This window comes from Cavia porcellus, unplaced genomic scaffold, assembly GCF_034190915.1.
Source record: "Cavia porcellus strain 051 isolate PalLab524CR breed Dunkin Hartley unplaced genomic scaffold, mCavPor4.1 scaffold_21, whole genome shotgun sequence".
NCBI classification, from domain to species: Eukaryota; Metazoa; Chordata; class Mammalia; order Rodentia; family Caviidae; genus Cavia; species Cavia porcellus.
This window is the reverse complement of record NW_026947504.1, coordinates 58879572-58905410: the sequence shown is the minus strand read 5'-3', so window position 1 is coordinate 58905410 and position 25839 is coordinate 58879572. Positions and strand designations below refer to the sequence as shown.

At 39.0% G+C, this 25839-nt stretch overlaps 1 protein-coding gene across 14 annotated transcripts in view; it reads left to right on the top strand.

The window, feature by feature from the left end:
• Enox1 (ecto-NOX disulfide-thiol exchanger 1) overlaps positions 1–25839 on the top strand; it is a 568850-nt gene that overhangs the window by 481943 nt on the left and 61068 nt on the right. For all 14 annotated transcript variants that reach the window (XM_063232742.1, XM_063232740.1, XM_063232745.1 and 11 more), the window contains one exon: positions 22079–22186. In XM_063232742.1, the coding sequence (XP_063088812.1) occupies positions 22079–22186 (108 nt within the window). The remainder of the gene's footprint in view (positions 1–22078; positions 22187–25839) is intronic.

Below are 25839 nucleotides of genomic sequence, written 5' to 3'. Positions count from 1 at the left end.
ATGACCTTAAAATGGTCAACTTTTAGAATTCCCTTCTAGTTTAGTAAAGAAGTTTCTAGCCTTTCTTTTAACCCCTTAAGGATATGTTTATTGACTCATACCATTTCATCACATGTTCATGAAGAAAACATTAGGGGAAGGCTCTTAACAACAAAACCCACTGCGCAACTTTGTCTGGATGTTTCTGTTTACCTCTGCCTGTGAGCCATAATTTATAATGTTAGCGATTTCATACAGAAGGGAATAATAGCTCATATCTATAGTAACATGGTAGCCTTTTACCACATTGTAAGATGGTGTCTTAGTTACTTTTCTTGTTGCTGAAACAAAATATCAAACATTCAAAGTTATAGAAGAAAGGTTTATTTTGGCCCACAGTCCATAGAGGTTTCATCCATAGTTGGCTGGCTGCAAGACAGGGTGGCATAGCAGAGGGCATCTCAAAGCAGGCAGAAGACAAGCAGCAGCAATAGAAGTGGAAGCAGCTGGAAAAAGTGTCATAGCAGCTTCTTTCTGTACCTCTGTGTTCCATTTAGGCTCTCCACCCAGAGCACAGGTAGCACTCAGAGCTACGCTAAACCAGTCAGTGGGTTAATCTAGTCATTAATCCTAGCATCACATTCTTGATCTCAGCATCACACAACCTAGATTCAGCCACCTCTGAAAGCCCCTCCTTTGTCCTGTAGGTAACAACTAGATACAAGCCATAACAGATGGTAATGAAGCTAACTTCTATGCAGAGCATAGTTTCATTATTTCACTTTCATTTGTATCTTTAGGCATACAGATAAACAGTAAATGTATTTTAAGCTCTTGTTTATCTTCACATTACCACATGGAGTTGTTTTGTTGGGTTTATTGAGGTAAAATATGCATTTGATAAAATTTACTCTTTTTAGGTGAACAATTCTATGAATTTTGAAAAATACATGCAGTTATGCAGGCACCACTACCACAATCAGTATGTGAGTCACTTCCATTTCTGTTTCCTCATGTTCCTCTCCAAAACCAGACTCCAGTGAACCACTTGATCTAATGTTCCACCCTCCTAGTTTGACCATTTCTACCATGTCAAATTCAAGGAATCATACAGTATGTGACCTGTTGAGTCTGGTTCCTTTTACTTAGCATAATTAACCTGAGATTCACCCATTTTGCTTTATGTATAATTTATCCTGCCATGTAAAGTTTATTGTGAGAAAGAAGTATGGTGGGGGCTGGGGATTTAGCTCAGCGGCGTAAGCGCCTGCCTTGTAAGCAGGCAGTCGTGAGTTCAATCCCTGGTACCGATAAAAAGGAGAAAGACAAAAAAAAAAAAAAAAAAAGAAAGAAAGAAATATGGTTTATCTAGTTTCTAGTTCATGAACACTTGGTCAGTTTTCAATCTTGGTCAAATGTGAGTAAATCTGCTATAAATTAATATCCATTTATCACCTTTTCATTTAGACATAATTTTTCATTTCACTTGGGTAAATACTAGCATGTTTAACTTTTAAAAGAACTATCCACCTTTTCTCTAAAGTAATCTGTACGTTCATGCATTCCCATGGGACTAGTGGGAAGTACATTTGTTCTGCAGCCTCATCAGGCAGCAATTGGTGAGGCTGGTTTGTTTTGTTATTTTTAGCCATAAAACCAAGTGGAGTAGCATCTCATTATAGTTTTACCCAAACTTAAATGTAAATACTATTTTTATTTGCATTCATGAGGATATATCAAAATCTCTTATTTTATATAATAAATTTTAAAAATCAGAATTCTTTTTTGAAGTCTGTGTAAATCATATTGACAAGACTGAAAAATATTTAGATACCATCCGAACATCACTAAAAACTGTTGATCATTAAATTGTGTATAACTAACGGTGATTGTCAGAAGACTCTTGATAAATAACTTTACACTGATGCTTTTTAATAGTGTTGGCAATCTCATCCGGGTGCCAAGCATCTGGATGCTTGGCCCGTGTGTAACCCTCTCACACGTGGGCCTGACAGAAGTGATGCTCAGGGCTAGGCCTCTGTGTTGTCAACATTCAGCAAGGGAAGATACAGGGAAACTAGGAAAAGTGGCCCATTGTGATCATGATTTTAGAAATCAGGTAACAAGTATTCTCCTCTTTAACCAAAGTAGAGTATATGTCTAATTTTTAGTGTTTGTTTCATAAAGTCTCACTAAATCAGATTAATTTTATGGAACATGAAGAGGAAATGAGAGAACTTAAAGCAGCATATTTTGGAATACAGGTACCTGCCCCTGAGCAAAGCGGCAAGTTCCCAAATTAGAAGAGTTTTAGAGAGAGGAAAAGGTGACAAAAAGGTTAAAATATGCAGTGTTAACCATCATTTCTCTGTTTCCTGGGAATGAAGCAAGAAATGGAAAAAACCACAAAACAGCACAACCAAAATGACACTACAGAGCAGGAAAGCTTAGTGACTGCACAGATTGGAGGGCAGAAGATGTTCTAGACCGTGCTGTGAAGGACGTCAGAAATAAGGAGGATATGTGGGAGGAACAGATAGGTCTGTCTCTGTTGTAAAATAAAAGAATTTTAATAAAAGTGACACAGACACAGAAGAGCAAGGAAAAAGAAAAAGGATAAGTCTTTCTAAAAGAAAAAATTTAACATCTTTATAATGACAAGCCACATCTTATGAGGTTTTATGAAATACATACATACTAGAGATGTCAAGTGTAAAAAAAAATAAGATGGATTAGTTTGGAATTTAATTGGCAAAACATCAGGAAAAACTATGTTCTAAGCAGAGTTCATGAACCTCAAAAATATCTAATTGAAAGAAAGAAATAGCACATCCATGATGATTCGATTGTTGACTCAGGAAGAAGCATTTAATAATATTATAATGCTGCTAATATATGAAAACATTACACAGCCCTGCAAAAAAGAATTCAGTACCTCTGGACAGGGCAAGAAAATATCATTATTGCAGTGTAGAATAAGGAGCTTTTCTTAGACTCTTATGTATGAATAGTAAAGTCTTGAGCTTTAAAATGTTCAAAAAATGTGTGCATATAGATACTAACACACGTGTGAAAACCCGGAGTCTTTGTAAACTGTGATTGAAGAGATGTTCCCTATTTGTGCAACTCTATTTCAACTACCCAGATATACTTCCTTTCTTTTACATAGAAAATAACTCATAACACTTTTTCCATATTCATAATAAAATCCACTGGCATTTTAGAATCAGAAAAATCATATTACATGGGCATCTCTCAGTTGATGTGGCTTTTGCAAAGTTCAAAATCTAAACATTGAGGTTCACAAGAGTTTTCCAATTTTGAGTCCACTATGGTCTTCCTTTATTTGCATTCCACTGCTGTAGAGTCTGGTGTTTCATTTGCTTTCCTTTCTGAGTCGCAGACCTTGTGATGGTCCATTATGATACCTGCCCGTGTGATGAAAGTTCCTCGGCCTCATCATGGTCATTTGCAGGGTTCCACTTGGCAGCGTCTACGCTTTCTGGCATTTGCAAATTGCTTTCCCAGTACATCTGAAAAAGGGAGAGATCCAGGTTCAGTAGGAGACTCCTGAAGAGATCATCGGGTACATTTGGATCCAGAAATAGGAACCAATTTTGTAGTTCTTGGCCGAGGGCTTTGCATTCCAAAGTCTTACTTGTTTGAAATGATCACACCTGACATCTGTTAGGAGTTTGGGGTCTTTTCAAAGCACTTTGACTCTGTATAAGACATAAGGCTGAAAACAAAGACTGTGTAGCATAAACCTCCCTAGATTTGTATTAGTTTCAAGCAAGGATTAGTTACTGAGTGTCTTGCCTGGACATAGGTCATAAAATGAGGAAAATGTGAGTCATATTCCTGCTCCTGAGGGCATGAAAAATAGAGTAGAGACACTGGTGAAGGAAAAGGTGGCTTTCACCTATTTTCTGTCCTACTTTGGGAATGTTGGGCAGCCTAAGTCTCAGGTTCTTCACCCAGAAAGCAGATCCTACAAACCTCATTGTAGCTTTGATGCCATAAAATGAAATTCCATGCGTGAACGCAATTTGAAAAGCTGTTATGCAAATGCAGATGGTGACTGTTCTACTACAGTTGAAATGTGCAGGGCTGATGTGGTTTAAGGAAAGACTCAGAACTTGCAAAGGAAGTCTGGTTAAGTGCAAGTCCAAATTCCTTGGTCCTTTGTGGCCTAAGCCACTACTTCCATGCCCCTTGCTGTAGGGAGTGCTTCCTCTTCAGCTGCCCCACAGGGGTGCAGTTTGCTTTGTGGTACTCAGTCCTCACCACAACAAGGCTCAGCAATCCAGCAGGTGTTTGGTAGGAAACTGAGGCCTAGAGTTGTCAAGAAACTGGTGCAGACTAGAGAAGCACCACATAATCTGAACTCCAGCCCAAGTCTGTTGACTTGGGAGAGTGCTGTGCTCTGTCTGCTATCTCAGAATTTTCTGAATTGTGCCCTGAAAGCATTGCCCAAAGTGCAGTGATCATGGTAAGGAAACCCTGGACAAGTCTAGCCTTAGCATCTTAGGGACTGTAACAGTATTTTTAGCGAAAACCACTGCCTATCTTGTGACTGTGTTACAGCCCTGATTTGATCTTTGCAGCAAAGGAGCTAGTAAATGATAAACAAATACATGAAGCTTTTATTTATTAAATTCAAACTGCAAAAATAAATCTCTTTACTTCTGGAAAGGGAAAGAGAAGCCCTAATAAAGCTTAACTATGAGAGGCTCCATCTCTTCATTGGTTATCCTGCTCTGCCGGTAATCTGGTCATCAAATGCATCCTTGTTAGTAATCATTCCTTCTAAAAATAATGAGGCCAAGAGATGAATCAGTGTAGGAACCAAGAATGGAAAAAATGGCTTTTCAGACCATCAAAACCTTTGGGCTTCTGCCTCCTGTGGCATTGTGGGACACCTGCAGTGGAAAACCCTGAACCTCCAGTAGCCTTGCAGCCATGCCTAGGACAGAACACTGCTTTCCCTAACGCTGTGCTGGTGGCAGTGCTTAGATGACCTTTGAACAACCTTCCCTCACCACCTCTTTTGGAAATTGCCTCTTGACTTATAGGCCTTATCACAATATGAGTACCAGATTTATAGTGAAATGGATCTTTTCTTAAATGTAGTAAATCACAATTGACTTTTGCTGCAAGACACATTCTGGCCTTCCTTTCTGTGTGACCATTGCCATCTCCCTCCAGCCACAGACAATAAGAATGAATCCTTATGGTCCGGCCTTGACTTCATTTCTTTATAGTCTGCAATGCACAGATACCAGCTCATTCACACTGAAGCCCTAAACCCTGGCAGCACCATTGCTGCCTGCATCTGCTCCTGTGTCCTGCTCCCAGCCAGACTGAGGCAATTATCCACCTCACGGAAAGGGCTACAGTGGAGAGGGCAGCTTGCTTCAGGGCATGTGAGTAGGAGAGGCAGCAGGAGGATTAGGAAGCCCAACCAATTTTCTTCTCATCAGAAACAAAGCTGTGGAAGAAAGCATAGAGAAACGTGGTGCAGGCCCAAGAACACATCATGGAAACAAAGAAGAAGAAAGAGTCAGAAAAAGCACCCTCTTCATCTGAGGAAAGGAATATACAGAGGAAGAGAACGTGTGGGAGTTGCAGCTTTGCTCAATCTAGGTTTCGTCACTTTAGTTTTTGTTTCATCTTTCCTTTTTGCAAAAGAATATATGCTCAATGCAGAAAACTTGGAAACATAAAAGAAAAAAAGAATATTTATTATGCCACTACCCAGATAAAAGTATGGTTAATATCTATGTATAGCCTTTTAATCTTTCCCTGGTACAGACAAACATGTAATGTTGATTACTTCTAAATACTGACCAGTGGGATAACTGAGTAAAGTTTCTGGAACTGTAACCAAAGTATGGAACTGGGAATTCATTCCAAGACGTTAGATGGTTAGTTAAAGACTATATTTTCTCCTCTGTTTAACAAAGCACCCCAAATAGTCATCAGGGGAAACTTACACAAAGTTAGTGGCCAATCTGGTCCTCACTTTATGGACCGCACACTTCACTCAGTTTGATCAGTACGAACACCTGCATCGTGACGTGCTCATGTGGCTCCCCTTCAGTGTGGTACTTGCTCTCCAGTTTTTGTGCTGAGTCTTCTCTCTGCACCTCCCTCTCTCCTCTCTCCCTCTGTGTATTTCTATCATCTCTCCCCTCTCTCACACACACATGCACCTTTGGCACACCGCCGCAATAGTGTTATTTTTTTAAAGTTGTTGGTAAGACAGAAAAAAAGGAAGAATATTTGAACTTTGGTTGTAAGTTGCCAAAGAATATTATCATAAATGAAAGATCAAAATAGTGCCTTTTGAGAGCTTTCTTTTATCTTCCTTTTGTTCTCGCAGTTCATTCCACTGTCCTGCCATACATTTGCAGTCCACTACTGGGGCTCTTCACCCTCATTACCACCTTCTCTATTTCAAAGCGGGTATCATGCAGATACTGAGTCAGGAAGATTGAGTTTCACTGGCAAGCAAGGGAATTCTCATTTACATTATCAGCTCTGTATTTTCCATCCATAATTTCCATTTTATCCTGAGTAAGTCATTTATTGAGACAGTGCATTCCCCATTTCCAATCATTTTAACACTGCAATTTTGTCCTTCACTAACTCTCTATGTAGCTTGTCCTTTTCCTCTCTCCCTTTTATATTTCTTCCCTAGTGGTTTACATTTCTTATCTACAGTGTTACTCACAATTTATGTCAGGCAGGTTTCCGTAATAGTGCATAAAAAAGCTGTCCTGCTGAGTTGCTCTTTACAATATAATTTCCCCCCAGCAGTCTTTCTGTTCTGTCATGTAGGGAATTTTTTCCTTCTCCTTCTAGTCCTGTGATTTCACAGAATTACCCAATGATTTAAGAAGAGCGTCCAGGTTTGGTCGTATTTCCTCCTAAGTTCTTGTATCCTCAATGATGCGGCTATACCCTATTTTTCAGCTGAACTGAAGACTGGCTTTCTTGATTTTAACTCCATGATCTGCTGCTTGTTTCTCCTGTGAGACTCATGCTTGTCTGTGGCTACATAGTTCACTCACAGTTAAAAAATAAAAAGGTGGAACACAATCATAATTGGAATTTGGAATGGATATTTCCCATCACTATTGTTTTAGCAGTAGTACTACAAAATAGAGAATCTTAAAAGTGAATGCAAAGGGACATTAGCCCCTAATTCAGCCCACAGATTGTAAAGTTCCGTCAAATCTGGAAGTTGTCACCTAGTCCAAGTTAAGCGCAGCCCCCCAGCCCCATCTCCTCACGCTGCTCAGAACCCCAGATCATTGTCCTTATGTTCCTCCTCCCTCCTGTCTCATACTTGTCTGCATTCTGAGACTTTCATTTTTACATTTACTTATAGCTCACTCTCTGATTTGAAACACAGGGCCTATAATTTTCCCTGTATAAGTGTTGGTTTCTTTTTTCCTTTTAGTAGTGAATTAAAACTAATTCTGGAACCTAAAATCAATCATTTGAGGCTAGTCGTTCATATCCAACAGCTACCTGAATGAATAAGGGCGTACCTCTCTGAGTCTGCATAGATGTCCCCAACACGCACACACATGTGCGCACACACACATGCACACACAGAGCTTTCCCACCCAAGTAAACAAACACTGTAAACCAGTGTTCCTGGATTCTTGTCTCTGCTGCTTTCCCTTTCAGTCCTCAGGTGAATAATAACTTCATCTCCCAGCCAGCCTGAGAAGGGCTGGCTCTCTGGATGGCCTGCTGAGCTGCCACTTGCTGTCTGCACCAGCACATGTGTTGCCTGGGCTCCGCAGGATGGGCATGACCTCAGGAACTGGGCCACCACTGCTGCATCGATAATGCATGTGTGGATGTATGATCAAAAATATTTCTGTTCCAGAAAAGATATTTCTATATCCAAATGCTCGAAGAACCCTGCGGATGACATTTTTATTTGTGCCATGCATCTCGAGAAGCCAAGGCTTAGAGAAAGAAGCGGAAAAGCCTCCAGACCAGGCAGCACAGTGTTCACAGTTTGTTTTTTGTTGTTTCCTAATGTTGAGGGTAAGGTTATGTCACAGACTTGAAGAACGAAAAGGAATAGGCCCACCCCAACCTTTAGGGGAAAGAGGTTCAATAAGGTATCAGGGTATGAACATTTCCCCAAGCAGCACGCAGTCCCTGGTTCTTCCTGCTGTAACTGCCTGCGTTTGTCCCAATGCAGTATTTCCACAGAACTCAGCCACTGCAAGCTTGATGCACAGGGCATGTACAGAAAACTGTACTTTACAAATATACCTGGAATATTTACGAAACTTAATCTGCACTAGGCTTTAAAGCAAATCTCAACAAATTTCAAAGGCATTGTATTGTATTGTATTTTTGGATAACAACAAAATTATAAAAAATCAATACCCAAAAAGATAAACAAATCTTATTTACTGTATTTGGAAAGTTAAAAGCTGTTATCCAAAACCATGGATCCAGAAACTAACATAAAAATACTTACAAGTAATTGATAATTAAAATACAACATGTCAGAACTTGGGGGAAGAATTTAAAATAGAACATAAAGGAAAAATCAAAAATTTTATTTTAGGAGAAAAAATTAGAAACGAGGTAAGATATATAATATATAAGATAACTCCTGTTTTTAAAAAAGTACAAAACACAAAGAAAGGATAAAGATAAGAATAAAAATTACTATAATGTAGTAGAGAAGACCAATAAAGCCCAATGTTATTGATTTGAACAGATGGGTAAAATAAAAACTCATTGGTGAAATTGTTTAAGAACAAAAAAAGATTGTTACCTTACAAATAATACTAAAAATGAAAACAATTTTATATTCTTAGTCACAGTAGAAATTCAAGAAATATATGAATGTCAAGAATAATCATGACAGATTTTTAAACTTCAGTGTCATAAAAAAAAACTCCTGCAAGAAAAAAAATACCTTATCAATACTGAATCAGGAAGAAATAGAAAGTCAGACTGATCTTATTTTTAAAAATTGAATTAGTAGCTCAAATTTTATATCAAAACAATAGGTCCAAAATTGCTTTATGGGAAAAATTCTAGTAATGTTCAAAGACAAGTTTTGCCAATATTTTACAAACTTTTTCAGAGAACAAAAAAGGAAGAGGAAGCATTTCCCAGCTAACTCAGAGGGCTAAAATACTTACAAGTAAGCAAGACAAAAATAGCATAAAAAGAAGGTCTTCTTTATGAATATATTTAAAAATCCTTCAGAAATCACTCTTAGAGTCTGAGGCCTGAGATTTACAAGTTCAAGTGCTCCCTGTACAATCTAGTGATTTAATGAGACCCTTTTTCAAAATAAAAAATATAGGCTTGAGATGTAGCTCAGTGAGAAGGCCCTGGATTCAATCCTAGTACCAAAAGTAATCCTTCAAAATGAAACTTACTCTGGTATTTATAAACTACCAAATTAGATTTATTCCAGATGGTTCAACATTAGAAAAGTCCACAAATGCAATATATGCTATTAACAGGCTAAACTAGAATAATATAGTTGTTTTAATAGTTACAGAATATTCATTCATGATTTAGGACTAAAACAACCAAAGGAAAAGAAATATTATTAAACTTTTATCATAATAAAAGGTTATCTATAGTGAACTCAGTAGCAAAATAGTTCTTTAAAACCGTCCCAGATCAATTCCAATGTATTGCTTCTTTCTCCCAATCTAATCACTTGGAGTAGAGTGCAACTATTTTTCATGTTTTGCTTTGTATCAACATTTATGTTTTCCAGTTGTCATCTGGAAGCAAAAACTGCTGCACAGAGTCTACTAGCAGAGCCTAAAGATGTGGCATCCCTTTTCTTTTTTATTGAAAGTCATCTACAATAACTTTAGTGTTATCCCATCCCTATTTCTACAATGCAAACTTAAGTATCTATATATAGAATAGATAATCATCTTTTCTCTGCCATCACTGTTAAGAGCTGAGCTCTCAGCTAACTTCAGCAAAACTCTTGATTGAAACTTTCACCTAAAGGTCATGAGTAGATATCTCATATGTGATGTGAAAATGCATGTGGTTGCTGATCCATAGCAAAGGTACTGCAAAGACCAGAGAACTCTTTAACATGAGGTGCATTGATAATCAGCTCCAACCCTAATTTCTCTTAATTTTTGTATAATAAGAGCCTTTTTGCTATTATCATTCATGGCCATGCTGCCACCATTTGTTATAAAGGGTCTGAGTAATTCAACTCACTTCTTTAAATACTTGCTTGTATTTAATGTTTCAGAAGTGGAGAAGATTGGTTTAAGATGGTAATTTTCTGTCTGTACTTTTGGGATTTATGCAAGAGTGATGCTATATTGTATTTTACCAGCTAAACCTTAACCCTAGATCTTTAAGCATTATTTGAGCATGTGTGACACATTTCACATTGGCAGTATTTGTCGAGGTCTTCTGTTGCTGCTGCTATTGTTATTTTTTCTGCAATATGCAATTTAAGCAGGGCAAACCTAATATTGTACAGAGTGTGCAGCTGCCACAGAGCTACCTACAGGTGATTAAAAGCCCCTCAGGAAAACTGGTCTGGCCTGCTGCCGTCCGCTCCTGACTGTGGCACGTGGAACAGCTACAACTCACAGAACTCAGAGGTTCTGTTTACTGTAATTATTCTGGAGTGTAGGATTCCAGATCAGTCTTAATGCATGAACATAACTTGCAAGTTGTGAGGGAAGGGTAGACTCCCTCTGCCACCAACTTCTATGACAGATGAGTATGCTCATTTACATATGAAGCTTGTTCCAGGGCCACCTAAACGTTCAAAGTGCTAAATTCAGGTGCTGTTCTTTTCTCCTTACCTTGCTCTTAGGTGTCTGCTCAAGTAATAAAAATGTCAACTTGTGCTAACAGTGAAAAGTTGGGAATAGTGCAGTTGTTGAGTTATCATTAGTGCAGTTTTCAGGAGTTAAGTAACTTCGATGGTGTGGACTTTCCATATCCATGATAAACTTTTCCTCCTTACACATTTCTGGCAGAGTTAGAGAAAAGACTTACAGCTGAATCACCTCTCATTTATCTGCAGAGCATGCTAGATACTTACAACTTTGGTTTTTCATTAAGACTCAACTAAAAGCTTTTAAGACTGTGGTATGTGTCCTTATTCCATACCCATTAAGTCAAAAGCTACTTCCCTAAAATTGTAGCCAGAGGCTATTTGTGGTGCTATCTGTTGCTGCTGCAAATGGAATGAGCAAATGCTGATAGGTTGGCTCTCCAATGGCTTGCAATGAATGAGTCCTGTCATTTGCCAAGCAACCACAGGATTTTCATCACAAATCAAGTCACCTACACAGGGTTTCTAGCTGTCATCTCTGATCATGACTGAGTTATAAGCCCTACAAAGAAAAAACAAATCTGTTAGCTTTGGGGGCATGTTGCAAGACACAGCTGTTCAATCACGTTATTGTTTGATTGGAGTAAATCAGCCAACCTGGCTGAAAAGAATGTTAATATTTTAATTTTCTACATTAACAACTGTACATGTGTCCAGAGGTTGGGATGATAACCACCTCATTTAATTACAAGAAAAGTGATAAGAATACATAAATCCCAGCAAATCGAATTATCTTTTTAGGTAAAACTGCCAGAAAAGGCAATGGAGAAAATAGGACTGATGTGTATTGCTACTTCAATGGGCATTTGACACCTTCTCTTGTGAATTGGATGCTGTATTAATTCAAGTTGGCCCTTCTGTGTTTTGCAAATTGGCAGGAGGACAACTAATATAACCAAGGTGGAGCAAACAACACACCTTCTCCTCTGAATGCCACCTACCTACGACTCCCCATTCTGTGGTAGTTAAAAGTCACTTGACCTTGCTGGGTCCCTCTTTCTCTGTTTCTGCCGAGAGGATAATGACAGCACTTCTATTTAACTCAGGGCCTTTTGCCATTCACATGCTTAATGAGGGTTCTGTAATTTCGCAATGTTTCACTGGTAAGTACTGTTTACTTCACATGGGAAGAAACTGAAAAACAGGAAGCTGAAATGATCTAACAAATTACAGTTTAAAGAAAAATTATTTGAAAAAGTAGCTTTTAGAATCTTCCAAACCCTTCTTACAAATACTTTAACTCTGTTGTTCAGAGTTCAAGAAATTCGTTGTTTTACCAATGATAAATTTTTCCTCAGGAGACAATGGTGAGAGAAGGGAAAAGAAGAGGCCAGAATAGCAAAATGGTTCGTTCATTCAAGGTTGCACAGCAAAGCCACAAGAGTTAACTCATACTAGCCTTTGCCTTCTTGCCAACCCGTGGCTATATTTATTTTCAGAATTAAACTGAATTATTGGGCTAAAATACTGTATCTCATAACAGGTAACTTCATTGGGGAGTATGAATGCCAAGCACTGCAGTGTGAATTTTTTCTTTTCTTTTTTTTTTTTCTAGTATTGAGGAAGCTTTTACACTGAGCTACATCCCCACCCTTTATCATTTTATTTGAACCCCTTAAGAATTTACCCTGAGCAGCATGTTTCTTTAAATACTGAATAACCTGACCATTGCCAGGATGGGTGTCATTTCAACCAGAGTCTGTTCTTATACCGAATAAATTTGATAAAACCATCATTTTAATATTTCCTGTTATCAGTTTATAAAGATTAACAAAAAATATACAATTTTTGCTCATCCTGTATTGAAATAATTGGACTGGTAAGTAGTTAAAGCAGAGTTTCACTGAGTCACCAAGTTGCCCGAGCTATCCTTCAACCTGAGATCCTCCTTCCTTTGTGTCCCTTTGCTGGGATTACTGGTCGCGTGCCATCATGCCCTAATGAAAACTTTCTTATATTGAATTTTTATATATGTGAGCCATTAAAAATGGAATATCAAAAATATTCTAGTATAATAAAATTTAAAAAATACAACTATCCATCCAGGAATTTCTCTTAACCCACTGAACAGTTTAAACTTTGATCCTTGATTTCAATTAACATAATACTATAAGTCAACCATTGTCCCTTAATAAGTAAATTTTATTAAAACTAAAGACAAAAGGCAGTTTAAGCAACTATTAATTGATTCATGAACATAATGATTTGTTTTCTTTCTGTTTTTTGTGTTTTGTTTTTGATTTTTTATTTCTTTAGGCTTTCAGACACAAGAACTCACTTGGTAGTTCAGGCTGGCCTTAAACTCACTATATAGCCCTGGTTGATCTTGAACCTGCAATAGTACTGGAATTACAGGCATGCACCACCATGCCTTGTCTAAATGCAATGTTTTTTTGATTTGTCCTGTAGTTTTAAAGTAAATAATTAACAATCTAAAAATATTTCTCAATGCTTAAAGTGTTAAACTTCAGTTAAAATGTCTCATAGAAACTAAAAATTTCACTTAAAACCAGCCAAAAATAAGACATGGTTTGTTTCACTGTGTCAAGTTATAAGTGTAAAAATTCTTGAAGTGGGCCTGTAAAATGAATGAAAGCTGTGCAAATTAAAGTTTGTAGTCTGTGCTATCTGTCTTGATTAGTTTTCTCTCCTTGCTGGGACAAAATACCAGGCACCCTGAATGAAGGAAGGAAAGGTTTATTTAGCTTACAGTTTGGAAGTTTCAGTCTAATCAGCTGGTTCCAAGGCAGAGTGGTATGGCCTGGGGGCAACACCTCAAGGTAGCAACAAAAGCAGCCATAGCCAAAAGGGGGTACAAGCAAGCCTCTTTTCTCCTTTATATTGTATACAAACCATGACCCTCCAGGGCAGGTAAAGCACTCACAAAATCTCCTTGCCCTCCTCTTGCACAGGCTCAGGATGTTTACAAAGATCGATCCCTGGCTCCCTACAGATCCTTTTAGTTAAATTTCTAAAATTCTCAAGTTGACACAGTGTATCAGCCATAGCACTATCTTTGTTCATTTCAAATCTTCTGTTGAAAACCAAATGTTTTGGAGACACTGTGCTCAAAACCATGCAGTTGATTCTCAGTCACAGCAAGGGTGTCTACCGACTTCTCTGTATGTGTGCTTGTGAGAGGGAACAAAGGAGGGGTTAAGGGCTGGACCAATCAGTTTCAACATAATATATGTGAAAGAACAAACAATACAGGGTAAAGACTGATGTAAAACTACGTGTGTATTATTAAATTTTAACAGTACTAGAAGTAATTATGTGAAATTTAGATCAAAATATTTTTATGAGAAAGGAGAATTTTATCACTAATTCTGCTTCAGATAACTAATGCACCATGATATGGATAGGCCTTTGCTTAATGTTATTATTGTTTGAAAACTCAGAACCACGGTACTTGCTTAACTCCTGCGCCCCAGGCCGGCAGTTTGCAGGCCCACCCTCAGGATCCCACTGCTCCCTACACACTTAGTCTCTTAGACCTACTACTTGATCCCTTCCTGTGTTTTCACAGCCTCCCTGTGGCTCTATAAAAATGACTCCTCCTAGCTCCCATTGGAAATTTTCATGGCTCAAAGAATTATTGGATTTTGTTTTCCTTTTCATGGCAGGGAAAATCTTGCTGCATTGTAGGCCAGCCCTATGGAACCTGGAAATGTTTCAGCTCTAAAATCCTGTTCTCTGTGTTCCTCACTTTTCTCTCTTTCTCTTCTGTCCTCATGCTCTGAGAGATCTTGCTCAGACAGACACACACTCTGCAGCCTTTGTTTCAAGCCCTTAGGGTGATCAGGGAAAAGAAGAGCCTGCTAGGGTGCTGCCCTTGGGAGGAGGCAGGTCTCAGGCACCCCCAGAAAGATCTAGAGCCTGGAAAATGCTAACTTCTGCCTCCTCAATAATCTCCCTGCTGCTCTAAGCAGGGCATCCAAGGTGGTGTCAGCATGATTTGGGGTTCATGGTCTTGACCTCTCAGAAAGCAAGCTCCTGCAAGCTTGCCCCTGGCCTGTTCAGTTTAACTGACATTAGAATCCTAAGGCAAGGTCAGAGGACAGGGCCATGCTGCATATGTTGCTCAGGTATAAAGGGAGCCTGATCCCGTGAAAAACAGGAGATTGCCTTTCTGCCTAGCAATGAGGATGGCATTTAAAATTCAATATCAGGAAAGATATTGACGAGATTAAGGGCCTAGAGGAATTGATTTATGAGGAAAGACCCAAGGAATTAAATATGTATAGCCTGATGTAATAGGATATTAGCTCTGAGCACAATTTCATTTCTGTGATCCAGTATTCCTTTATCAGTCATCTGAATGTGGAGTTTTTTTTTTTTTTTTCTTTTTTTCTTTTTTTTAAATTTTATTTAAGGAGAAAAGAAAAAAAAAAGCAGGGAAAGGGTACAAGTTATACAGATTTACAGAAAAAAAATGAACAGTAGGAAATCACTAGTTAATGGATTACATATTGTCATCTTAGAAATAATTGTTCAAGTCACAAAATTAAAGCTTGTAAAGTGAACATTCCATCAATGATACTGCAAACAGTTCTGTTCATTGATCCAATAAAACTCTGTGATATCATTTTCTATCTTATACACTTAAATATACATGCAGTTATATAGTTTCTGAATGTGGAGTTTTTTGCAGATGTCCCTCCCCAGGGGTCACTGTGCCTGGGGCAAAGAAAGGAACCACAGTGACTATGCCAACCACAGACATGGGTGCCCTCATACCTTGGAGCAATTTGAAGTGCGGTTTCATCCCCAGGTGAAAGCAGATGACATTTTCAACTAGAATACAACTTGCGTAGTCTTAACACCCATTGTGATAAGAAAATTCAAGCTAGAGCAATCCCATTTTTTTCACAAGGAGAAAAGTGACTTTTACAAGTACTGAGTGGTAAATAATGGTCCTTCCCCAGGTCATATTTCTCTTTCCCTCCTCTGTCTGTCTCTGTCTCTGTCTCTGTCTCTGTCTCTGTCTCTCTCTTTCTCTCTCTGTCTCAGAAATATAAAATGAATACCTTTGCTTTGGAGCAAAGTCTTGCTGTTAAGTTGTGCTAATGTGCACTTGATGTTTTTTACATCTCAATCTTTTCCTAACAGATTTAGTGCAGAAGTCTTACTGTTAGATATAAGACAGGTGTGGGTACGCTGACTTTGTCAGCAGGAACTGAGCTCATGTTCCTCACAGTGTGAAGTCAGCCAGAACTAAAACTCTATGGTGGTTGGGGGTTGAGGGTCTGGAGAGCATGGGGAGCCATATGGGAGAGAAGGATCACACCAAGCAGGAAGGGATTGGGGGCACGTGCTCCAATCTTCGGGCTGTGGCAGGACAGGGAGCTGGCAGAGCTGGCCACAGCTTGCAGGATGCAATACAGTATTTGGAGAAATCAGGGTAAAGACAGTTCACAGGATGAAGCTGGATGCTCGCCTGCAGGTATTGCCATGGAGATGAGACATTAAAAGTGTTCCTGGGGTTGATCCATCTAGATCCAGTAACATCCACCATAACCTTCGATGGAAATGCCCTGTAGAAATCTCTGGACCCCATTTCTTTAGATGGTATTGTACTGGCCTTAATGATATATCCCACTGGATGGGAATCTGGATGGCAGTTATGGCAATAGAATAACATTTATTAAAACTGAGTCAAAGAGGCCCAAAATGTGTGGAATTCAAACTGAAGATACCCTACAGAGTCAAAGACTCGCAGCTTTTTTCATGCTTATCCCACAGCTCATTTCCAATAGGAGGAACAAGTTATGGCTCACATTGATTTCCCAAGCCCATTCTTCTGACCTCTGATACCACAAAACCCGAATTCCTGTGGAAACTACATTATTATTTTGTGCTGCCCTAGATTATCATGAATTGCATCTTCATGACTCAGGATCTTGAAAACACAGTCCCAATCTTTGTTTGAAGTGTCCATGTTTTCCAGCCCTGCGCTCTGCACAGACTAATCTCAGTGTTGGCTGAAGGAATGAATGAGTGAATAGTAGCAAACTGCTTTAACTGAATATAGAGCCAGCCACTGGGGAAATGCTGATGCAAAGAAGGAAGAAGAAAATCGTGTGTGCTCTGTGTGTGCCTGTGTGTGTGCCTGTGTGTGTGTGTGTGTGTGTGTGTGTGTGTGTGTGTGTGTGTACCCTGTATGTATGTGTGTTGATGTTGGTCTCTACATTTTCAGCTGGTGTCATGAGTTCACCTGATCCTACCAACATAAATATAGAAAGGGTACTAACTTCACCACCACAGAAGACACAAGATCCGTGCTGTATTTCAGGGTCTTCTCTGTTTTGTGTCTACCACAACTCCTGTCTTCAACCAAGCATTCCTGAGAGTTATCTCAGTTACACGAATGCTAGCCTTATAATGTCGTGTTGTCTGTATATTTCATATAGGATATTTACAGTGTCATCTGTGACTTTCATGAAGTCTAACCTTATTTAATCTGTCAATTGTATAACAACTTCACCGTGGTAACCAAATTACAAGATTTAAGGGGAAAAAAGACAAGGAAGGGGTATTACACTATTTAAAGGGAAGTTAAATCCCACACTGCTCCCTTTAGAAGTGTGCACGCCAGCATGTCTCCCACAACCTTACTTGTAAGTGGGCATGATGGATGCCTGGTAGAAATCATTGCTACAAGGACTTTAAGTTTGCCATGATCTGATTTCCCTTTAAAATTGACAATGCAGTGTGGTTGCCAAGGTAGAAATCAAAGTCTGAGGCAAGAAATTGAGTTGTGTAAGTGGTAGGTCTGTTCCAGGCAGTGTGACCTCAGATACATGAGTACACCTCTGTGTGCCTACAATTCTCCCATCTGTAAAAATGGAAATGTGACCTCACTTATTCTGGGGCTCCAAATAAGATTTGTAATGCTCCTCGAATTCATTATAAAGAAAGACCCATTACACACTGAAATCTACATCCCCAAAGAGTCTTATAAGGGATCGTATTAAATCAGTGGCCTGGGAAAATCACCATGTGTCAGGTACAGTATTTATTTACCTGCTTATTGTCCGCTCGAGTGTTTCCACTGGATTGGCATATGGATAACTGTCTAATTGGAATACATTCAGTTGTAACCACCAAAGAATGTAATAGTGCATCTGTTTAATGCCATACTCTCAAATGTTAAATTAAAATTATGCTGCAGTCAGCCAATCCAACCAGGAGACACTTCTGATTGAGTTCTAGCTGCTGTGAACTTCTGTAATTGAGACACACTGGTACTTAAAAACTCAAACTAGAAAGAATATTATGTGGTCTCATAAATTTGAATGAAAAGGACCAGAAAGGCTGACTTAAATTATCTAATTCAGAACTATTTCACTGTTTTCATAAGCCATGTACTCAAATGAAAAATAGCAATTTTAAATCACCACTATTTTGAATACATAAATATTAGATTCACAAGTATATATGTTATAAAAAAGCATTAGATTCACAAGTATATATGTTATAAAAAGTATTAATTTTGTAAAATACACAGTCTAAGCATATTGTTTCCTTTGGTGATGGTTTTTTTTTCTTTTTTCTTTGGGACATGGGGAATGAATTAAATAATTATAAGTTAATTGATTAGAATTATTTAACCTTTTAAGAAATATTTCTCTGAAGATTAAGAAGGATACCTGAAACTCCAGAGTAATAAATCAGAACATCTTAAATAGAGCTCTTATGTTCCTCTGAAAGCTTTATGTATCCATCTGTCTAGAACAATAAATTACCCAGTGATAGTGCTGTTGTTGTTTGGTAAATCATGGCTTAACTGTGTAGAAGCAGGGAAATCAAATGAGACATTCATTCATCCCTTCATTTCATTTGTTTACTGTCTGTTGCATATTGGATATAACATTATTGGTGGTGTTATGTGGGGAGGTAGGTATGAAATGTAGCATACCTTAGTGTTTTGGATGCATAGAAGGTAGGTGCTCTAACTTTGCTTGGACAATTAGAGGATACAGTATCTTTACTGGAAGAGGCAAAGGCTACTTGCATATAATTGCATAAATATTGTCCTGGGAAAGGACACCAGGTCACAGAGCTGAGTGGAATAAAACCTAGTGCCTACCCACTACTGGTAACCGATCGTGTCCGTCTGAGGATGGGCCTCTTTGAAGTTGCACAAAGGCATCCTATGAATTGGTGGTAGCCCAAAGCAACATTGAGCTGTGGCTTGAAGATGGAATAGGAATCCTGGGCAGAATGCCAGATAGTAAGCTTGTCATAAGTCACGGAAGGTCCTCGCATGTTTAGGGAAAAGGTAGTGCTTCACTATTCTGGGGACCTACTACTATTTTTAAGCAAGGGAGCCCTGTGATTCTTAAGTAATCAACTCTCTCAGAGGTGTATGTGCATGTCAGGGGGACCTGGAAGAATTTAGGGGAGAAGAGTTGCTGGACTGACCTATGACAGTGAGAAGATGAAGTAGAGCAAGAGGCAGATGGGTTCTGTGGTTGTGACAGAGGCCAAGGTTGGCTTCAGAGTTTCAACTCTGGACACCAGGAGGGGAGCCCTGGGTTGTGTGAGGGATGGAGAAAGCGTGTGCTGATCAGCTTGTGTGATCAATGATCACACATTTTGAAACAGGGTCAGTTAAGGATCCAGTGAGCAGGAAGAGAGAGGCTGGGTTGTGAAGACAGCACTATGAAACACCAGCACATGAGATGTGTGTGGCTGAAGCCATGGACACAAACAGGATCACCAGGGACAGCATAAGATGACAGAAAAGAACTGGCAGTTAGCGAAGCACTGGTGGTGGCAGCCAGAACAGCTGAGTGCAGCGCTCGGGACTGAAGTCACGTTGCAGCCCACTGAAGATTAAAGGAGCATTGAAGGAAGCGATGCTTCTTGTCCCTAGTTACACATTAGCATTATCTGTGAAGGTTTTACAAGAATAATCAATACCTAGGCCCCACCTCCAGATACTCAGTTAATTGCTCTTCTGTGGAACTCAGAAATCCATACTTTTAAAGCTTTCCAGATAATATTAATGGGTAACCAGAATTAAGAACCACTTCCCATGACTGTGCTTTGAAAGAATGTAAATAAAATCCCATAGCTAGCAAACACATGAAGAGATACATAAAATCACGGGGAATCAGAGAAAATAACATTTTTAAAGATAAAGAATCTTGGTATTCCACTATTGGCAAAAATTAGCAAACTGAATAATGCTTTTCCTGTGGATACTCACACCACTGACAATGACAGTAGAGATTTATACCCAACTAATATTTCTTTGTCTTTCCTCTACCACGTTAAAGTCACTTTATCTTTTTCTCATTACTAAAGTACTATGTACTCATTGCAGATACACCAGAAAATTAACAAAGAAAACCAACACAAAGATCCATAAATTTACACACTCTAAATACTGTTTTTCTATATGAATGTGTTGGCAAATTAAGTGCAGCATTTTCATAACCTGGACTCTTTTTGGCTGAGTAGTATAGCGTGAGCATCTTCTGTGTCTGGAATTTGTGCAGCTTCATTTTCGACGGCTACATTGCATTCTACTATAGCATCATCACTAATGTTACTAATTTTCTACTTCTGGATATAAACTCTTTTTATATTTTGCCACTGCATGTGCTACAGTGAACAAATAAATATCTACCTTTGAAAATAATTTCCTATCCATCATTTGTCTCATTTTAAAAGGAAGATTTAAGATTGGGATTTGAAATTGTCTAGTGATAGCTAAAAATTCATTTAGCATTATGTAAGTCAGAACACTAGCCCCTCATGAAACTGATCTGGGATCAGCTATGAACAAGCAAGAAGGGACAGTGTCATCCCTCACTGTTTGACTGAGTTGCTGTGGTACTCGTCACCACGCCAGAGAAAACAGAGACTTTCTCCTTGGTGTATTCTAGCCAATCGGTGTGTAATTGAATCACACAAACTACTAAGGAGCATCCTGGATCATATGATGCCCTTTATGTGATGGTGACCTGGCCAGATGGTAAAATATGAGGTAATAAGACAATTACAGAGTAGACAATTAAAAAGAAATCAGCACTTCTGCTGGAGAAACTAATGGACATTCTTAAATCTGCATGTGGTGCCAAAGTAGGAAACACTACCAGTAAACCCCAGGGAAAGCACAGTATGGTTTTCTGAATACTTCCTAAAAGCATTTAGACCCTTAAAGTCCCCAAAACTAGTAGTTTTGAAGATTTAACTTAAACCTTAAGTATGAGAAATTCAATGCCAGTATTTCTTCAAGCCCTGGTGGTTGGGAGTCATCCAGGCAGCTCCATCACCTGCTCATCAGGGCCCTGAAGAAGCATCTTGGATGCTGGAGACTGGTCCCTTCATAGCGGGAATACACTAAAGCTTCCACAGCATTAGGGCACAGAAAAATGCTCTCGTGTGTTTTTGCTCTGGTCCTTTGTTGTCAAGAAGTTGAAGAGACAAAGCTGTTTCTAGGGTCTGCATTGGCACTCTTGAATGCATTAGCCAGCCTGTGTGTACATTAATGGAGAACCGTATCGCAGACAATCAGGGCAGGGCTGGGCAGCAAAGGCCTCCGGGCAGAGCAGACAAGGCAAGGCTCCATAGGAGCTGGAGTGCATAGGGCTGGAAAACTCAGGGTTTACAAAAATCTCGTCAGTAGCTCTGCTTAAAAATAGCAATGTAGGCCATAGCTTAGTATTTTGACAGCTTATATCAGCAGTTTTCTCAGCTGATATATTGATTGCAGCTTGGACTTTAGTCCTGCTGATCCAATAAAACATCACCATCATAACAGACAGAATAAAAAGATCTTTTATGTTCTCCGCTGCTTGATCACGCAGCTCTGTGGAGCTACATAAAGCTAGCTTTACTGTAACCTGTTTAACTCGACTAGTTCACTAATTACTTTTTTATTATTGTTTAGTTTCATCATCTGTAAATATGTTGTTTATAAAAACACTGTTCCACATGTTTACAATATGCATTTATTCAGAGTAATAGGATGATGTTTTTCTAAATACTAAAACATGTTTTTGTGCATTCAATTCACAGTCTAATAGTATGTCCAGAACCACAATGTTCCTATACTAAGTAGGGAAAACATATATAGAAAAAGTCAACTAGTGTCTGGATATAGTAAAAACCTCATCATTTTGGTCATATTTTGGATATTTTATATTTACCTGGTCTTCTGTACTACTCACACTACATATCTTTTTAACTTTACAGCAATTGCTAAACATCCAGGAGGAGTTAAACAACAAAAAGTCCGAACTGGAACAAGCAAAGGAAGAGCAGTCCCACACACAAGCGTTACTAAAGGTCCTGCAGGAACAGGTAAGTGAAGGGGTGCCACTCTGATTTACTAATAACTCACACAAACATCCCTGAGATAATCTGCAGGATAATTAACCTGTACTCTGTCAAACCTCCCAACAGGTTTCCTAAGTGGAATTCATAATGCGATTCTTAATATCTCTGTATATATTAAGATATCTCACATATCTACCCAGTCCACCTGCATTGTGTGAACGTTCCTTCCAGAAGACAGTGAATTTTGATAAAGTTTAAAAATATTGGCAGAAACATTTAAAAAGAAATCTTTCCTCTGTATCAGGGCACTTATCTGACAGTGGTGAACAACAATCCTTTCATATGACATTTGTAAATCTGATCATTTCATTCTGGCTTCCTTTGATATAAAAGTGTGGCCTGACATTGATAAGTGCACAGGAAAGTATTGTCTTGCAGTGGGGTAAGATGGATCACTTAGTAGGCAGCAGAGTGAAATCCAAGCCCCACTGTCTGTCTACACTGCAAAAGCCAGGAGAGCCCTTGAAATGCTTTCCAATTCCTGACTTTCCCTTTCTGCACACAATGCAATGACTGCTAATTAGATGGCAGGAAAAATCACAGACACTAAATCCAAGCCCCTGCAGTCAACTATAGGCTATTTCATATTTTCAATTGCTTATGAAAAGGCTGTTTAGACTGTCTTTGAGTAACTTCAAATGTGATGTTCTAGAAAATATGAAATGAGGTAGAGCTGTGGCAAAGCTGATACTCAGTCTCTTAATAAAGTAAGTGATTTTGTCTTTCCATGATTTAAGATTTTTTTTTTTTTTTTTTTTTTTTTTTTTTGGTCTTTCTCCTTTTTGTTGGTACCGGGGATCGAACTCACTACTCCCTGCTTGCAAGGCAGGCACTTATGCTGCTGAGCTAAATCTCCAGCCCCAATTTAAGATTTTAAAATATATTTTCAGTTATCCCTTCCCCAATGTAAGTGACTTATAAGGAGCCTCAGAAATGGAGAGTAGCTTCCTCCCCACCCACAGATATAAATTTTTATAAACTTTTATAACTTTGGAGGAAAATATTTTCTAGAAATGATTGCCTTCATTTGATTAATATATAGATTCAATAAGTTACAGTGAAGCTGAATCCGTATGATTTTGGATGCATTACTTGAACTGAAAATCTAGTTGACTAACTTCACAATGTCTTGGGACCTGAAGTCACCGTCTCCCTCCTTGTCATTATGAGACTCCATCAAAGGGAAACTCACACGGCTCCAGATTTATGCAGATCAGACAGTCATCCCTGTGTGTTCTTGTTGTTTTCTGCTCTCTTCAAGATATTTTTAAAAACAGTGTTCACTAGAGTGGAGAAGGGTGAATTTACCTTTTTTAAAAAATGACTCAAACCCTTTGTTTTATTTGAAGTCTCAACCCCAGTTATAAAAATAGCTTATGAGTTGTGCAGAAAGTATTGATAGAATCTTGCCATGGCAAGCATTTTTGAAGAGTGATGCACCACACAGAGACATAACACTTCACGTTCCATGACTTAAAAAAGGAGAACGTGCAGAGGATTCAGAGCAACAAAATTGTGAAAGATCTTACAAAATACCACTGAGAAAGAGGTGTTTTCAAATCTGCAGTCTTTCTGTTCAAGCAGAGGCACCAAGAATACCTAAATCTCAGGGGTCCAGTGATACACAGCAGCCAGAGGGTGTTAGTGCACTGCCGTCACCAAGCTATTTGCCTCTGAGCCCTTTGCATGGTGCCCAGATAGTCCTTGCATGTGGCAGGAAGCAAGGTACATGTTCCTTCCACATCCCTGCCCTTCCTCACCTCCCACAGACATACTTTGAAAACCATACCTCTCACTTCCACAAGCGTGGCATTATGGTGCCTTCTGTGCATTCAGTTAGGGTAACTTCATGTGTAAATGTATTTTTATTATTGATTTATTTATTATTTATATTATTTATACATGTGGCCCTAACAAATGAACACACACACACACACACACACACACACACACACACACACACACATGGGCTGATACATTCTTCTCTGAAAACTTAGAATTTTGGTATTCAAACTAACTGCCATTTTTAGGAATCCTACCAGCGGCTAGATTTTGAGGATAGAACTGTCCCCAGTGGGGCCGCCTCCTCTAGGGAAGGCCAGGAGAGGTTATTCTTTCTCTGCTCTCCAATTTGCTGAAATGCATTTTGCCAAGGCATCGCTTCCCTGGGTCCCTTCAGCCCCTCCGACTTTTGCCTTCCATCTCTTTGAGGATTATGGGAGCTTCCTACTTCCAGAGCGTGTTTGTCCACCCAAGTCTCATGAGACAGGATGTTCAGCCCCAGTTTGGGGGAGAGGAACAACTGGAAATAGGAACAGAGAGTGGCCCACAAGGGCAGAGAAGCAGGGGCTGGAGCTTCAGCTGCAAGGGGAAGTGCTTGCAGAAGGAGTTGCATGAGAGCTTCGGACAGAATAGAGCAACCAGTGAACAGTATCTGCCACAGAAGGGAGGAGCGTGAGTTTCATAAAGAAAAAGGGCATTTGGAGGACAACATGGAATGGGAAAAAGGAGGAAAAAACCTACTGTCGTATTCATGCCGTCATGCACACATAAGTTTGAGCAAACTTTAACAAATAATCCTTCCCTTCTGCTGCAGAACAGAGCTGCTTCTGAGCTAATGTTACTCCAGCTCATAGAAGCACAAGTATCAGGACCAAAAGTGTGATGAGCGGAGGGGCTGTTGTGAGAAAGAAGATGCGGAATGTCCCACTAAGAAACCTAACGCTCATTTTTTGAGGTTCTTTTGTGCACTCTGATAATAGTATTCCTACCACTTAGGTGCATTTTTTCTAATTATATATGTTTCATACACTGCCCACACTTCTTTGTGTTTGTAGGCACAGAAACATCTATGATGTTGCTCTGAAGAAGAGTGGGCAACTTTCTCAAGTGGGTTGATGTGTATCCATAATTAGCTACCCTCAAACTCCTCAAATTATTTGTGTTACCATTTCTTTGGCACAGTCTCTCTCGGCATGGAGAGGGTAGGGCTGTCTTTTTAGTGTTCAAGATTACCTTGAAAATGCTTTTGTTTTAATATGCACAAATAGCCAGGGAAAAATACTATGTATATTTTCTATTAGGCAGAAAAAGATACGAAGGAGAAGCAGCTTCTTAAGCGTCATAAGCTGGGATGAAATTCTGGCAAGCAGCTGCAAGACCAGCTCACCTTCTCCTTTGCTCTTTGTCAAGACAGGATAAATGCCAATTAAATACTTCCTGAAATGTTCTCATATCTGATTGCTCTAAAGCCTTTGAGAAGGAAGGGTATTTTCAAATGTTCCCTGTTTAAAATCTTATTTGAGAAATAGCTTTTCTTCTAATGCTCCAGTGGCCAAGAAGATGCCCAGAGATGATGTCAGTCATTCAAATATGTTCTCAAGGAAGACACGTACAGTAGCACTGCAGCATGTGCAAAGGGCTGAAAGATCCATCATTCACGAATAATCGTTAGTATAACATCATTTAGCTGGTGGCAACCTACAAACACCACAGGGTGTAGATTAATAGCAATCCAACTAGGAAATGAAATCATTTATTATTCTTAAGAACCAATTTTATACATTTTATGCCTATGGAACTGCTTCCTAGTCTTATTATTTAAAAAATAATGACCA